This window comes from Schistocerca americana, chromosome 1, assembly GCF_021461395.2.
Source record: "Schistocerca americana isolate TAMUIC-IGC-003095 chromosome 1, iqSchAmer2.1, whole genome shotgun sequence".
NCBI lineage: Eukaryota > Metazoa > Arthropoda > Insecta > Orthoptera > Acrididae > Schistocerca > Schistocerca americana.
In genome coordinates this window covers 688,539,281-688,556,615 of record NC_060119.1, presented here as the reverse complement: position 1 = coordinate 688,556,615, position 17,335 = coordinate 688,539,281, and the positions used below count along the sequence as shown (strand labels likewise).

The 17,335-nt window shown below is 45.6% G+C and overlaps 1 protein-coding gene across 1 annotated transcript in view; it reads right to left on the bottom strand.

Annotated features, from left to right (window-relative positions):
• Positions 1-17,335, bottom strand: part of LOC124591583 (hairy/enhancer-of-split related with YRPW motif protein) — a 110,089-nt gene that overhangs the window by 38,370 nt on the left and 54,384 nt on the right. The window contains exons 3-4 of the mRNA XM_047131748.1: positions 11,379-11,602; positions 11,218-11,309 (exon numbers count right to left, since the gene is read on the bottom strand). Of these exons, the coding sequence (XP_046987704.1) occupies positions 11,218-11,309; positions 11,379-11,602 (316 nt within the window). The remainder of the gene's footprint in view (positions 1-11,217; positions 11,310-11,378; positions 11,603-17,335) is intronic.

The window sequence follows — 17,335 nt, the reverse complement described above, 5'->3', positions numbered from 1 at the left end:
ACTGTCCTCGATGCACTTGTCTCGTTCATTAACTGTGAAAATTTGAGCTAATCAGCAAGCGCGCGGTTCAAGGCGCCTTCCACGGTTTGCGCGGCTCTGCCCGTCGGAGGTTCGAGTCCTACCTGGGGCACGTGTGTGTGTGTGTGTGTGTGTGTGTGTGTGTGTGTGTGTGTGTGTGTGAAATCATATGGGACTTAACTGCTAAGGTCATCAGTCCCTAAGCTTACACACTACTTAACCTAAATTATCCTAAGGACGAACACACACACCCATGCCCAAGGGAGGACTCGAACCTCCTTCAGGATCAGCCGCACAGTCCATGACTGCAACGCCTTGGACCGCTAGGCTAGCCGGCCGGAGTGGCCGAGAGGTTCTAGGCACCTCAGTCTGGAACCGTGCGACCGCTACGGTCTCAGGTTCGAATCCTGTCTCAGACATGGATGTGTGTGATGTCCTTAGGTTAGTTAGGTTTAAGTAGTTCTAAGTTCTAGGGGACTGATGACCTCGGAAGTTAAGTCCCATAGTGCTCAGAGCAATTTGAACCATTTTGAACCGCTCGGATAATCCCGCGCGGCTGTGTGTGTGTGTGTGTGTGTGTGTTGTCCTTAGCGTGAGTTAGTTTAGGTTAGATTAAGTAGTGTGTAAGCCAAGGGACCGATGACATCAGCAGTTTGGTCCCGTAAGAACTTACCACAAATTTTCAAATAAAATAACTTATTCTACCCATCGTATACTTAATGAGCAGTGCTAATGAAGTTATACAGCCATTGTTTTTTAGTTTCCACAAATCGAAACGCACAATAAAGAAAGCGACTTATAAGATTATTGGAGCTATACGCCTTGCAGTGCACCGTGACCAATAATGTAGACCTATCTGGGTGACAATACTTCGATAGCAAAATGTTAAGTAACGGTTCTAGCTTACTGTCACAAACGTTTAGTTTTCATATCTAAGAGGAGGCGAAGTGTACTTCATACACGCAATGGCTAAAGTTTGAAAGGGGAATGAAGGAAACAAGATCACTCAAACACAAGCAATGAACTCTACAGATATCAAATACTGGAAACATGATTACACAACATGACCAGAGAAAGCTACCGATATCAAAATGATTAAAATGGCTCTAAGCACTGTGCGACTTAACAACTGAGGTCATCAGTCCCATCGACAATTACTTAAACCTAACTAATCTAAGGTCATCACACACATCCGTGCCTAAGCCAGGATTCGAACTTGCCACCGTAGCAGCTGCATGGTTCCGGACTGAAGCGCCTAGAACCTCTCGACCACGACGGCCGGCTACCGATATCAAACACAGGCCGTAAATGAGAATGAAGTTTCGGAAATTGGCTGTCCGTTCTCAATATTATGTGGTAAGGGAAAGAAAGTATTTTAAATTTCTACTGCGAGGGGAGATGTAAATGACGAAATATATATATATATATATATATATATATATATATATATATATATATATATATATATATATATATATATATATATCTCGAAAACTACTAAAAATCCAGTTGGACATGAGCTACGGTTCTCCCATAGTTGGTTAATTAACAGGTGGCAGGTGCAATAGGGGTTAGTGAAGTGGTGGGAAATCGAAAGACATGTGTACGCACGGATTTGATATAGGACGACCAGAGAAAAGTAACCGTCGGAAACCCAAACTGAGCCTCATTAGAAGAATACTGAAGGAGGCAGCGCTGAGAACTCTGATTCGATCCATGCTTTTGTACTGCGTCTTCGCTGCGGCCCTTGGAAGGTGGGACTGATAGACGAAATAGAGAACACCAGTGCAAAACGCTACAAAAGAGAAGTTGTGCAACACACTGTTAAAATTCAGAGAGAGTACGTACCTAGAATATTCAAGCAATGCGATGCTTGTCGCTACACGAGTCGCTACACGAGTTAGTAATAACGTTGTAATTATCGCGGCGAAAAAGGTACGTAATTAATTTTTTGTTTGTTTGTGGGTACGTGTTTGCAGTCCTGGTATAAACTGACATTTCATCGCCACAGCACTGCGACGCGCCGCTAGTGAGCCCAGAACAAAATGGCGCATCTCATTGAAAACATGGAGTACAGTGAGATAATACATTTTAGGGCGCAGTGAATGTATTTCAACTGTGTCAGACCAAGCCAGATGACTTCCTTAGCGGTCCGGCTTGATCTGGCAGCTGCAACATTTTCGCTGCTGCCAAAAACGAATTAGCTCACGATACTCCATTTTGTCAATGAGCTGCACCGTTTCGTTTTAGCCCCACTAGCTGCGCGTTGCGGTACTGTGGCGAACTCTAGACTGCAGTTTATTGGTAGAATCCTGAAGCGATGGAGTCCTTCAACAAAGGAAATTACTTACAATAGGTTAGTTCGTCCACTCTTAGAATATTGTTCGTCTGTATGGGACCCTTAACAGTTGAGTCTGATACAAGAGATTGAGAAGGTACAAAGAAGGGCGACAAGATTTGTGACTGGTACATTTAGCCATCACGAGAGCGTTACAAATCTCACAGAAAGTTTGAAGTGGGACACACTTGGAGATAGACGACGCGCTAAACGGAAGGGGGTGGTCAATAAATTCCAAAATCCGATCTTCGCCGAGGATGTAGAGCATATATTGTTACCACCAACTTTCAAATCGCGCAGTGATCACCATTCAAAGATAAGGGAAATTAGAGCTCGTACTGAGGCGTACACACAGTCGTTTTCCCGCGCGCGATCCGCGAGTGGAACAGAAGGGGGAATATGACTTTGGCGCGAATGGTGCCCTCCACACATTTCTTGGTGGCTAGCGGAATGTAGATGTAGATGAATTTCAGTTTGTACCAGGGCTGCAAGGACGTACCCACAAACAAACGAAAACTTAATTACGGAACCTATTTTCTCGTCGTGATAATTGCAACTCTGTGACTACCGCTCTCACGAAAAGGCATTGGCAGCAAAATCGGATTTGAGCTCTTTCGGAAACTTATCAACCGTCTTTCTTTGAGCACCGTCCGGAACTGGAACAGGAAAAGAGAACAGTGACAGTGGTGCGCAAAGAAGCCTCCACCACACACCGGAGACAGGTGTAGGTGTAAGACGGCGGTTGCGGCAGGTATGCTAAAATGAAGTTTGTGCCAGGTACAGTACTAGGAGGACACCAAGAAACCAGGACCTTGTCACATCACAGATATTTGAGTCTGATAGGGTTCATTTGCCAGGTAAGGTTGGTGGAATCGTGAGAAAAATGTCACTGCAGCAAACATATGCGTAGCGAGAGAACAGTAACTGTGTTGATGTTTAAGACAGTTTTACGTAATATATTATTTATTTTTCAGTCCCAGTGGCATTTTTTTTAATACGTGACTAGTGTTTATCTCCCAAGCATTCAGATATGTGATTCTGATGCAGACACGAGACTCGACAGAGTCAAAATGGTTCAAATGGCTCTGAGCACTATGGGACTTAAATTCTGAGGTCATCAGTCCCCTAGAACTAAGAACTACTTAAACCTAACTAACCTAAGGACATCACACACATCCATGCCCGAGGCAGGATTCGAACCTGCGACCGTAGCGGTCGCGCGGCTCCAGACTGTAGCTCCTAGAACCGCTCGGCCACTCCGGCCGGCTCGACAGTGTAAAAAATGGTTAAAATGGCTGTAAGCACTAGGGGACTTAACATCTGAGGTCATCAGTCTCCTAGACTTTAGAACTACTTAAACCTAACTAACCTAAGGACATCACACACATCCATGCGCGAGGCAGGATTCGAACCTGCGACCGTAGCAGCAGCGCGGTTCCGGACTGAAGCGCCTAGAACCGTTCGGCCACAGCGATCGGCCTCGACAGTTTGCTGACGCAGCTACATAGATCTGAAGATGATCCAGGAAGTTCGAAACTAGTCATGTATTAAAAAAGTCGTGCAATAGGAACTGAAAAATGAACGATATGTCAAAATTATTTTAAATATCACGGAGTCTACAGCGCCGGCGAAATCTTGGCTGGGTGAGTGGCGTCGGTAAGAAGACTATGGCCGTCGGCGTCAACGGCGAGTCTGCCGTGCTTTGCGTGCCGCGCCGGCTGACACCGGAACACCTCGCCGCGGTGTAGGGCGGCTCGGCCCTTGAAACGGGAGCCAGCCGCAGCCCCGCGAGGCGTGTGTGCCCGGCTGCCGGGCCGCCGTGTATCGGGTGTTGCGGCGCCGTCACGCGCACCTCCGCGCCGCTTCTGCGAACCTCGCGTGCACCACGCCGCGCTGCGCAGCCGCCGCTCACGTGGGACCGTGTGAGCGAGCGCGACCTCTGCCCTTCCCTTCCCTTCCCACCCCCTGCGCTGCCCTGGACGCGTTGCTCACTGCAGTTCTCCGTAGCAGTTGCTATCATTTCATCTTCACTAAAAGGTTTGTCGAACAGGTCGGTATCTAAATGCTCCTCACAGCAAACTTGACATGTGCACAAGATCTAGCATTCCTGTAAGCATGCAGAAATTTCATTTGCTCCACACAGTCCAAGAATGCTCATACAAACATCAGTTCGTGCTTTCAGTAAATGAAGCTAGGACACGATTTTGGTCGTCTACTCCATAAAATGTAGACTGGCAATGGCAAGGAAAGCGTTTCTGAAGAAGGGAAATTTGTTAATATCGAGTATAGATTTAAGTGGCAGGAAGTCGTTTCTGAAAGTATTTGTATGGAGTGTAGCCATGTATGGAAGTGAAACGTGGACGATAACTAGTTTGGACAAGAAGAGAAAAGAAGCTTTCGAAATGTGGTGCTACAGAAGAATGCTGAAGATTAGATGGGTAGATCATATAACTAATGAGGAGGTATTGAATAGGATTGGGGAGAAGAGAAGTTTGTGGCACTACTTGACTAGAAGAAGGGATCGGTTGGTAGGACATGTTCTGAGGCATCATGGGATCACCAATTCAGTATTGGAGGGCAGGGTGGAGGGTAAAAATCGTAGAGGGAGACCAAGAGATGAATACACTAAACAAATACAGAAGGCTGTAGGTTTGCAGTAAGAACTGGGAGATGAAGAAGCTTGCACAGGATAGAGTAGCATGGAGAGCTGCATCAAACCAGTCTCAGGACTGAAGACCACAACAAAAACAACAGTCTGCAGCTCGTGGTCTCGCGGTTGCGTTCTTGCTTCCCGAGCACGGGGTCCCGGGTTCGATTCCCGGCGAGGACAGGGATTTTCACCTGCCTCGAGATGACTGGGTGTTTGTGTTGTCCTCATCATTTCATCATCATCCAGGAAAGTGGCGGAATTGGGCTGAGCAATGGTTGGGAAATTATGCGGGCGCTGATAACCGCGCAGTTGAGCGCCCCACAAACCAAAAAAACAACAACAACAAATGATTGTTTCGGAGATTGGTATCGAGGGATTATAGGACTAGCAGAGACAGTGTTTGTGCCACCATTCACAATGATTTCGGCAAACGGAAAATCTGTTCTTGATTTGCATTGTACCGCAGAATTTGACTGACGAGCTGCAGCAGGCAACAAGAATGGGTACTGTGACAGAGATCCTTTTTTTTTTCGTATCTTCTCTTTCCTTTGTTTTACAATACCACTCACCGAAATTTCGACAGGAATATTGTTTCACTGCTTATAGCAACAATGACTCACCACCTTTTCCCGAATGTTGACGTACCTCGATTTTCTTACTGTTGGTTTTTGCAGACTTTTGTCTGATGTCTATTTGTTGCCGCTTTCTGCCGTACCCTCACGTTACAGTAGCAGAAAGTGGTAATGTACACAATTATGGTAGAGTTAGAATCTTTCTATTTAGCTGGCTGTAGTTGCTGATTTCTGTAATTGCTGCAGTTCGTGTTATGAAGAGGTAAGTGACTTCTGAAAAAGTATGGGTTATTGTTAGGATTACTTGCAATTCAGGGCCATTCTTTTGTGTAATTTACTGGAAGCCATGTTGTCACTGGATAACAGTCAGATTGCTTTGGGTTTGTATATTGTGGGAATAAATGAATAGGTCAAGTTTGAGTTGCCTTTGTCAGGGAAAATTCTGTAGGTCAGTGCTGAAATGATAAAAATAAGTAAAGGGACAGTAGTTTGAGTTCACAGACAGTAGTTTCAGTAGAACTGTAATAAATTTAAAAAAAGAAACACAGAAGAGTGTCATTCCACAAAGAAAGACAAATACTTTTATAAAGCCACTGGATCAACAAATTTTCTGATTGTTGAATCGGGCATGACTCAAACTAAATTAAGTATTTCTTAGTGCGAATGGCTGGCAATTAACAATTATTAAATGACAGTAAAACTTATAAAATAAAATAATTAAACTTCCTGGTGTTCTCGGAGCGTGACATGCACAGCAGTTAAGAAGTATAAGATGAAGTCAACGAGGAGGTGAGTGGCTATAAAACTGGATGGCAGCCACAAAATACACTGGACAACCTACCTAGTGGCGTAAAATTGCTAACAACAAATGAGAAAAGCTTCAGATACAAACAGAAATCCATTGTGCGTGGTATCTACATTCTTCTAATTCAGTGTGGTCGTTTTAAATAGATAATATTTATTGTCTATGATCGTCTGGTTCTCGCCTCAAAGACAGGCAAGTAGACAGTTCTTTCGTTGTAGATTAAAACTGTACCTGTATATGTCCACCATGCAGCCATTTTTTGTTCTCTTTTGTTTGTTTGTTTCTTTTGTTAAAATTTAGTGTTTTTGTACACTAGCTCGAAAAATTGCACATTATGACGAGATACCGTAAACATCACTGGATCATTGAACTAAGAAAATAACTTATGAACCCATATCCGCCGGCCGAAGTGGCCGTGCGGTTAAAGGCGCTGCAGTCTGGAACCGCAAGACCGCTACGGTCGCAGGTTCGAATCCTACCTCGGGCATGGATGTTTGTGATGTCCTTAGGTTAGTTAGGTTTAACTAGTTCTAAGTTCTAGGGGACTAATGACCTCAGCAGTTGAGTCCCATAGTGCTCAGAGCCATTTGAACCATTTTTGAACCCATATTCCAGAGGAAGTAACAAGGTTAATATCCCAGACTGATTTCGGTTATTCGTAGTTCACCTTGTTGTGCTACAATGAATGCAGAGATGGCTCCTCAAACAGTGTAATGTCGCTTCCTTATCCCATGGAGTCTGCGTTCTGTCTCTAATGCTAACGCTTTCTACGAGAGTTTAAGCCCTAATGTTCCTCTCTCTTTTCCACCACCCTATCTGTTTCAGAGTATAACAAATTTGTGTATACAAACACCGGCTCTTCTGATTATCTCCATAAATGAAGGTAAATACAGTATGGATTTACTAATGAAATCGCTAGCCTGTTATAGCGACCAAATGTTTGAAAAATACCTGTCGAGGTGTGTAAGGTGTGAACTTCTTAGCAGGAGAAAGCAATTGGTACTGTCATTCACTAGAATCTATCAGGTGAAGCTGAAACTCAACTTCATGCGGCTGTTTTCGATCCTTTTATCACTCTTGAAGTACGGTTCGTCGGACGGATTACAGTTAACTAATTCCCGTGACTTATAGTAAAATAAATGCATAGGCTATGTCACAAGTGACACTTCCAATATTTAGAGTAGTAGTTTTCATAAAGAAGTCAAAATACCTATTATTTTCGGGTACACAAACGACCGCATTTCTCCCATAGTTTCCATAATTCCTTTTGGAAAGTAACTGTACTTCACGCACAGGAAGGTACACGGTGCTCGTGATACAGTAAGTGCGCCTTGCCATTTTCACACAATGGTCTGCGGGGCACAACTGTTGTAGATGATAGGTGACAAAATAACTAAAGGGGTGGAAGGTTGTGATCGACTTCGTACGCCTGATGTTTCAGTTCGTGTTGCAAGAAATATCATCAGATAATCTGAAGATAGCAAACTATTCTTTCACTTACTCGTACACAGAAAAATAAAAATGTGCACAATGTATAAACAAGACCTTCTCAACACCACGAATGGCGCCTATTCCCGGCAACATGTGCATTAGGCTAGCGAGAGAGACCGTTCTACTTTCAGTGACAAGTTCGCACTAAGTAGACATTTTGTTTTGATAGAAACAAACTAATAAGGTAGGGAAACTTTCGCTCAGGTTACTTTATTCATGAAAACCCACACTAGGCGTTTCTACAAACAGGCAATATCATATTACGAATTTAACGAATGATAAAATATAACGATTTCATCTATGTTGTGAACATAAGAACATATTTCAGATGACAGCTTCTCACGAACGTGGTCGTGTGAATTAATAGCACAAAGTGAAGGGTAAATTGTAATGTGTGTGTAAACAATGCATTTATTACTTCTCAAAATTCATCACATATCTAAATTACGTCACATGAGAAGTCGCATGCTGCAGCACTCTCTGTAAAAACATTATTGGCAAACGTTTTATCTATGTGTATACTAGCAACTTACAAATGTGGTGTACAAAAAGTACGAACTTTTCATTGAAGGCGTTCATGGACAATGTTTTATTTCATTGGAGCTAGCAGTTATGGGATGTTAGCCTGTGATGAATTAAATAATTTCCTTCTGCTAATAGGGCTACCATCTTCAAATTATCAAAAACAGGGCAGTGCTTCACCAAAAGCCGAAAACTTTTTAAAAAGCCGGGCAATTTATTTTAGAATGAACAAATTGTTCATGTTTTACGCAGTGGGGTAATAAACATGCTCTAATCTCAATATGAGCAGAAAATGATCTGACATACTTCTTATTAGTACCACGCAATCGTATACAGCGGCAGTACTTCACCGAAGTTTAGCGCTTCTAAGAACGATAACATACGCAAATTCCAATTTAAAACGATTACTTAACAACCTTTTGTTTCAAAGCGTGAAAATATCGAGACAATGCTAAAGAAACTACATTATCTCGAATCGCTGTATTGCATATACCGACTATGAATCAACTTTTCTCCAATTACACTACTGGTGTAGGGAACGACGTGGAAAATTTTATCAAGTCAAGTCAAGTCAAGTGCGTGCTGATCATAGTTCAGACGCTACACTGAAATTCGTTAGATAATATAATGCAACTTTTTTATTAAGAAGCGGGACATCTTTAAAAAACAAAAATGCCGGCTGGATACTAAAAAAAAGCACCGAAATGTCGGGAAAAAGTGGAGCGGTTGGTAACCCTAGTTGCAAAGGACATTATGTCTGATAACCTGGACAGAAATATTGCGCTATGGCATAGTCTTCGCAAACATCTTATTGCATGGAGGCAGATGTTACATGACACTCCGCTTTGCTTTAGTAAACGTCGCTTAACACTATGTGGTTTTTAGTATATTTGTTAAGTAATTATTGCTGATGTCGAGAGTTTGTCTTCCGACTGGGTGCGGGCATCTACAGACGACTTAAGTGGGAAAGCAGAAAAACAGTGTCACTGTAGTCCTGCAGTTCAAACACAGCCCTCGTATGTTCTATCTGAAAAGGCGGATGGTAAACACAAAATGTTAGCAAGCAATTAGGAAGCATAACTTCGTCTTGTGGAAAGTGTGCCGATAGTTACGGAGAATAGTATTTTACGTGATGTTTAGGAAGGAAATTGTTGGAAAATGATTGATTTCTTCGAAGCCAGGATCGATTTATGTGAAATAGTTTATTCCACGATCAGTTTCGACAGTAACTAGGTGTCATCCTCTGACTCTCAGATCTTCCAGGAATAAAACTAAACATGAGTCTCTTCGAACATATTAAAAGCGTGTTCCAGTCATAATAATGCAGCTCTACACTGATACGATAGTAATTGAGGAGCGCCGGAACAAAAACCGATAAATCCGCATTTGCTGTTAATACAAAAAGTAACAAATAGTGATATCTAAATGGCTCCACAAGCTATGAAAAGAAGTAACACACCATAAAACACTTGCGTTGTGCTGAAAATTATTTTGTGGCAGCATGTATTACTCCCGTATTTCCCCCCTACAGCTCAAACACGTGAATACAACAAAAGTGGATATATCGGGTTTTGTTCCGGCGTTCCTTAACTATAATAATTGGAGCATGTTCTCAGTATGTAGACGAGACTATAGTGTCGTTATATTTCTGGGACGTAGAATGTGAGGATGACAGCTAGTTACTGTCGAATCTGATCGTGAAGAAAACTATTTCACATGAAGCGATCTTGGCTTTAAATACCGGGTGATCCAAAAGTCAGTATAAATTTGAAACTTAATAAACCACGGAATAATGTAGATAAAGGTAAAAATTGACACACATGCTTGGAATGATATGGGGTTTTATTAGGATGGCGCTCCACCCCATATTGCTAGACGCGTGAAAGATCTCTTGCGCGCGTCGTTTGGTGATGATCGTGTGCTCAGCCGCCACTTTCGTCATGCTTGGCCTCCCAGGACCCCAGATTTCAGTCCGTGCGATTATTGGCTTTGGGGTTACCTGAAGTCGCAAGTGTATCGTGATCGACCGATATCTCTAGGGATGCTGAAAGACAACATCCGACGCCAATGCCTCACCATAACTCCGTACATGCTTTACAGTGCTGTTCAAATGGTTCAAATGGCTGTGAGCACTATGGGACTTAACATCTGTGGTCATCAGTCCCCTATAACTTAGAACTACTTAAACCTAACGAACCTAGGGACATCACACACATCCATGCCCGAGGCAGGATTCGAACCTGCGACCGTAGCGGTCACGCGGTTCCAGACTGAAGCGCCTAGAACCGCAAGGCCACACCGGCCGGCAGTGCTGTCCACAACATTATTCCTCGACTACAGCTATTGTTGAGGAATGATGGTGGACATATTGAGCATTTCCTGTAACGAACATCATCTTTGCTTTGTCTTACTTTGTTATGCTAATTATTGCTAATCTGATCAGATGAAGCCTCATCTGTCGGAAATTTTTTAAACTTTTGTATTTTTTTGGTTCTAATAAAACCCCATGTCATTCCAAGCATGTGTGTCAATTTGTACCTCTATATCTACATTATTCCGTGATTTATTCAGTTTTCAAATTTATGCTGACTTTTTGATCACCCGGTATTATCAATTACAGCATTAGAACATCTCAGTAACATGTGTAAATTGTACTGACTTACTCATTTACTAGATGCTACTGAAAAATGGTGCACTCGGTATAACTTTCCTTAACAACATGAAAATTTTCCATCAGAGGAGGCTGACACACAGTATTATTGGCATATTGCAAACGACGTGCTTCCGTAACGCACCAGTGCACGAGCACGGCTCCACTCACCGGTCCTTGGAGGACTCCTCCGAGAAGACGTCGTCACAGTCGTCGCTCTCGCTGAGCGCCCTCTTCAGGGAGGAGGGAGGCGGCGGCGGCGGCTGCGCGTGAGGCCGGCCGTGGCCGAGCGGGTGGCCGGGGGCGGGCCCCGGGGGCGGGTGGACGCCGGCGGAGGCGGCGGCCCACCCGCCGTAGCCCCAGGGCACCGGCGGCTCCAGCGCGCCCACGCCCACGCCTACGCCCACGCCGGCACCGGCGGGCTCCGGCCCGCGCGGCACCACCACGCGCCACACGCTCGCGTTCTCCAGCCCGTGTCCCTGTCTCACCACCGCGGCACTTGTCACGTCCGAGACTCCCGCACCAGATCGCGTGTCACATATAAATCCCCTAGAGTCTAGAGTACGCAGCACTCAAGAGTCCACCTAAAGGTTCAGCTTAGCTCACACACACCAGCGTTCTTAAACAATTGTCCAACACAGGTGAAGTCTTGATCGAGAACTGTCAATGTTCGATTGAGCTCTGTATGAAGCAAAAGCGACCTACGAGAACTGAGTAAATTCTTCGGACGTAGTCTGAGACGATGTTAAAATGAGGATAAAAGAGATGTCGAAGCCGTCATCGTCAAGGGAGAGAATCTTCTTCGGAGACACGCAGTGTAGAATATCATTAATCTATCGAATAACTTCGGTGCTGCTGTCTGCACGGCATTAACTAGATTTCCCACGGTGCATCTTCATTATGCCAAACACGGCGGCAGCAGTCGGAAAGCCTGAGTAATGTTTGAGCCGTTTAATGAAGGATCGGCGGCGGGCGGGGGTGGCCGGACAATGGCGCATCCCGTGGCGGCTGACGAAGGCACTTGTCTTGGGCGGCGTCGTCTTGTGCTTCAATTAGGGCGGCACGCGGCCGGCGCGGTCTTCCGGCGAGGTGGAGGGGTGGCGCGAGGCGTGCGCACGCGTGCTCGTCCGGCGCGCAACTGACTGCGGCCGCCGCTCGCCCTGCCGGCTGCCGTGCGCCGGTCGTGTGCGGAGCGCCGCTCGGCCACGCGGCCGCCCCCCTCCCCCTGCCCCCCTCGCCCGACCCGGGGTGAGGGGAAGGGGGGGGGGGGGGCACCCCGCCGCGCCGCGGCCAGCATCCGCATAATCGCGAGGCCTGCCGCCGGTCGGTATCTCACGGCAAATGTAATTGCAGGCGCCCGCTATTGTGGCCCGATCGGCGCGCGGATCTCGGCCGGCGGTGCTGCGCGTGCCAAATCCTGCCACCGCGAGTCCAGTGTCGGCAACAGCTGTGATACGGCACCGTGGTGGTGCACGTAACAAAACAGCCGGTGCAACAGCTTTTCGGTGTCACGATTGCAGCAAATCCAAGCAGTTAGTTAGTGGGGGGACCCACAGCAACATACGACAAGATCAACAACAGACAGAAAAATATTACAAGAGGCTCCATCGGATTCCATACCTATGCCGGTGCAACAGCTTTTCGGAGACACGATTGCCGCAAATCGAAGCAGTTGGTTAGTGTGTGTGTGTGTGTGGGGGGGGGGGGGGGGGGGGGGGGGTGACACCCACAGTAACATACGACAACATCAACAATAGACAGTAAAATATTACAAGAGGCTCCATCGAATTTCATACGTATGCTGGGATCTACTTCAGGATTGGTCTGGTATTCCCGGATGATATCACTGACATCGGCTTTGAAAGATCGCAGCTTCCATCACATTGACAATCTATCGTCTCCCTGTGCAAATGGACAAAAATCAAATGGCGCTGAGCACTATGGGACTTAACTTCTAAGGTCATCAGTCCCCTGGAACTTAGAACTACTTAAACCTAACTAACCTAAGGACATCACACACATCCATGCCCGAGGCAGGATTCGAATCTGCGACCGCAGCGGTCGCGTGGTTCCAGACTGTAGCGCCTGGAACCGCTCGGCCACCGTGACCGGCACAAATGGACATTTTGAGATCGCATTTGGACTTCTTGTTTTCTCCCTGTAAATCCATCTTCAAACAGAATGGCTGATGGACTTCGGATATTTATTATAAAAGGTCAAATAATAAAAAAAAAAAAAAACCGTAAGCCGTCTGTACTTCAGATTTTATGCTGCTTATGCGTTTCACTACGTCATCTTCGGCCCCCCTGACAGACATTTGGCTGAATCGAACCTCATGTGTAGGCAGTCTGCAGCTGATGAACGAAGGGATTACTTTGTTAAGCAGTTAGTCTACGTACACCACTTATTACATTTGCAAAAAAAAAAAAAAAAACGTTGACGCTCGGCGCGGTGGCCGATGCGACCGACTGTAAAAGCATTTCCCATCTACAGTCGTTCTCATCATCCACCGCGCCGAGTGTCAACTTTGTCTGTGCGTATATTACTGAATGCATGCCCCTATTTTCATTGCACATGAGGTTGGATTCTTCCTACACGTCGGTCAGGGGCCTGAAGATACGGTAGTGGAAAGCCGAAACTGTTCGTATAAGTAAAGCAAAACCTGAAATATAGACGGATGAAAGTGTGTTTGATGCCTTTTTTCCCACCAAGTACGACGATTGGATATGCCCACATTTCACACACCATTTGCAGCTGCTATTTTCCTCGGCTACTGCTTGACTTGACTTGAGTATCCATATACTAACATTTATTTGGTTCGTTCCAACGTCTGGCGCGGGTATATTAGGAGCTATCTGCATCTATCTGTAGTCTATTGTGGTGCAAGTTACCATTGCGTTGTTTGTTTGACGAATTTGGCGGCCAAATCTCGACATTGTCTACCTGCTGTTCTGTCCTATCTGGTTCACATCAGTTTCTTTCAAAGAGCCAATTATTGTTATTCCTGCCATTTAAATTGATTCAGTTGTTTCTCCTTTCTGCGGTGTTCGTATGCTTGTGGACGGCCATAACCATGCTGTCCTTACGATCCATATCTGTTGTTGTTCCGTCTATCATTGTTCCTGTTCTACTGTTTTTCGCATATTATTCGCTTCATATGCAAATTCTTATTCTTGGAGAATGCTCCTAAATGCTTCTACGTTGTGTTTGATCCTTCCTTCTTGTATTTGTTGATAGCTGAAGGACAGCTTCATGTAGCAGAACCGTATGATTTCGCTTGTAGTACATGGAGCATCCCAAAAATTGATTCTTCTTTACTAATGAATCAAAAAGCTGTACTGGTTTTTGGATCCTGACGATTCTATGCCTCTGCACATCATAATTCCTTGTTTAATTCTTTCTTGTGTCTCTTGTGACAAGTAGTTGATGGAGAAAGCATTTCTAAACTCTTGGTACACACTGCATTCATTCTGCAACTTTTTGACTGCAGACAAATTCTAATTTATGTCATCAGATCCAAAGGGGGGGGGGGGCTTTGCTTTAACAAACTGAGCTATCCAAGCTTTTGAATGCAAATTATTACCACCCTCTTTGTAATTTTGAAAATTTTGTACCAAGATGAAGAGCTTGTGGTCAAAGTCTCTGTCAGTAATTGTACTTGGTCTTTCTTGTCCATCAGATACTCGTATGTGATGCGTGGTCCCATGACACGAGCTACGTCTGTGTCATATGCACTACCTTATTTTCTAATATGAGAGTCGTAGACTCGGACGCACTCGATACGATTGTTGACCACTCGCTGATGGTGAACACACAACAGCTGGCTGACAAAGAGGGGTTCCCACAAGACTTACAGACTCCTTCGTTGTGGAGTACAATCGATCCCTACACTCCTCTCGCTCCATACATTTTGTATGATCCTAGTAGTCTCTTGCTTTCTTAGCACACCAATCCTCAACTTTCTTAACATGGTCCTGTATTTCCTTTGAATCTTTAATTAACTATTTTTGTTCGGTACATATGTGCGTCTGATTCTCCTGTTTTCTCTCTTCTGACTGCCTTAAAAATTCCAGGACCAGGTTATCTGTTTATTCTTATCCACACTCATTTTCGGCATAGACGCCTGGGAACTCACTGCACTACGTCGCTGCAGTGGCGACACCGATTTCTCATAGTGTCCTGCTGAAACATACTTGACTATCATAGAATGAAGGCTTTCACGGCAAGTGTTGTCATCACTTAACACTTCCGTGGTCCATACATAAGACTCTCCCCTGACGTTTGGCCTTCGACTGCGGAAGGCATCTTCCGAGGACAATCGCGAGCGGGGGCGCAACTGATCAGACTGGCGCTCCACGAGCCCGTCGACCATACGGATGTAACAAAGATGGCGTCCCTGGCGGCGGAAAACAGTGACCGGTCTCCACTAGGCCCACCAACAAAACCCTCGCCCCCACACCGACGGCACCGGCGTGAAGCGGCCGGATGAACCCAACCGCGGCAGGTCGGCGCAGGCTGCAGAAGATGGAGGAACGTCTGTGGCTGCCGGCAATGAAGCAACTCAGCTGCGCTCTGCTCCTGCATAAGCGTGGATTGATAGGTGCTCAGAAAATGGAGAAGGGCACTGTCCGGCGATGAATCTACAACAAACTATTTCATTTGGCATCCGCCTCGCTATTTGATTGGAGGTTGAGTGATGAAGCTATAACATGATTAATGGCGTGATAGGATCAACAGAACTGAAAGGTGAGAGAAACGAACTGGGCCCATTATCGAAAACTAAGGCACAAGGCAATCCCTTAATAGAAAAAACTCTCAAAAGGGTACAAATTGTGACCTTAGCCAATTTTGACCCACAGCAGAGACTGCAAGGAAGCTGGGAAAATGTATCCATAACCAAGAGCCAACAGGAATTGAAGAAGGGACTTGCGAAGTCTGCATGAATGTATTTCTGTGGCTGACATGGAGTGGGCCAGGGGGACAGAGCCGCCCGGGGAGGTGCTTGTTGTCAGGCACACCGCTCACAAGCCGCGACAAAACGGACGATTTCGCTCTCAATCCCCGGCAAAAAAAAAAAAAAAAAACATGTCTCCTAGCTAACATTTTAGTGCGCGAAACTCTCCAATGGCCCTGGAGAAGAAGGCATAGAACCTCGTTCCGTAATGCAGCGAGGAGGAGGAGGAAATTAGTGTTTAACGTCCCGTCGACAACGAGGTCATTAGAGACAGAGCGCAAGCTCGGGTGAGGGAAGGATGGGGAAGGAAATCGGCCGTGCCCTTTCAAAGGAACCATCCCAGCATTTGCCTGAAGCGATTTAGGGAAATCACGGAAAACCTAAATCAGGATGGCCGGAGACGGGATTGAACCGTCGTCCTCCCGAATGCGAGTCCAGTGTGCTAACCACTGCGCCACCTCGCTCGGTAATGCAGCGAGAATGATTATTCTGGGAGAGAGGCCACAGAAAAACACTGTCATAAACAGAGAGGCGGTATCATAAGGAAAAATAGTTGCCGAGGGGTTATGAAGTCCAACCCAGAGGTTTATCTGGCCAGCTTTGTCGAACAAACCGAACCACCAGAGGGAGAACCGGATCGACGGCAATTGCAGCTGCTATGTGTGACCCTGTAATTGGGAAACACTTGACCGCAGCTTGTGTTTCAGTAACAAGATGGAAGCAACGCAATTCTTCATGATCCAAGTCGGAATCGGGAGCTACAGGAAAAGGGGACCAGGTGTCTGCATTGTCATGTTTTGACGTAGGTCGAAAATGGATTTCCTAATTGTAGCGAGACAAGAACAGCGCTGAGTATTGTAGGCGGTGTGTTGCTTTGTAAGGCAAGAAAATGTGAGTGTTATACATGGAAACCAAAGGTTTATGCTCAGTAAGGTGAAACTTAGGGCCATATAGAAAATAACATGAAATTTCTGGAGAGCACAGACTATGGCCAGAGCCTCTTTTTCCCACTTGAGAGTAACACTGCTACGCCAGAGTGAGGGATTTAGAGGCAAAAGCAACAGGTCGTTCAGAGCCACTTGCATATCGGCGCGCTTGACCAGATTGAGGCCGTACTGTGAGGCGTCAGTCGCCAAAACTAGCTAAACAAGGGGCCGAGGGTAGTTCTATTTCAGCGTTTGAAAAGTTCGTAATCCGGGCTCGAGTAGAAAAAAGACATGCGTAACAAGACATGAAACGGATGGGCCAATGTGGCCGTGCTTGGCAGGATTTTGTGGTACTAAGCTGTCTTCCCTATGTAGGCCTGGAGCCCTTTTGTGGATGAGGGGCGAGGCG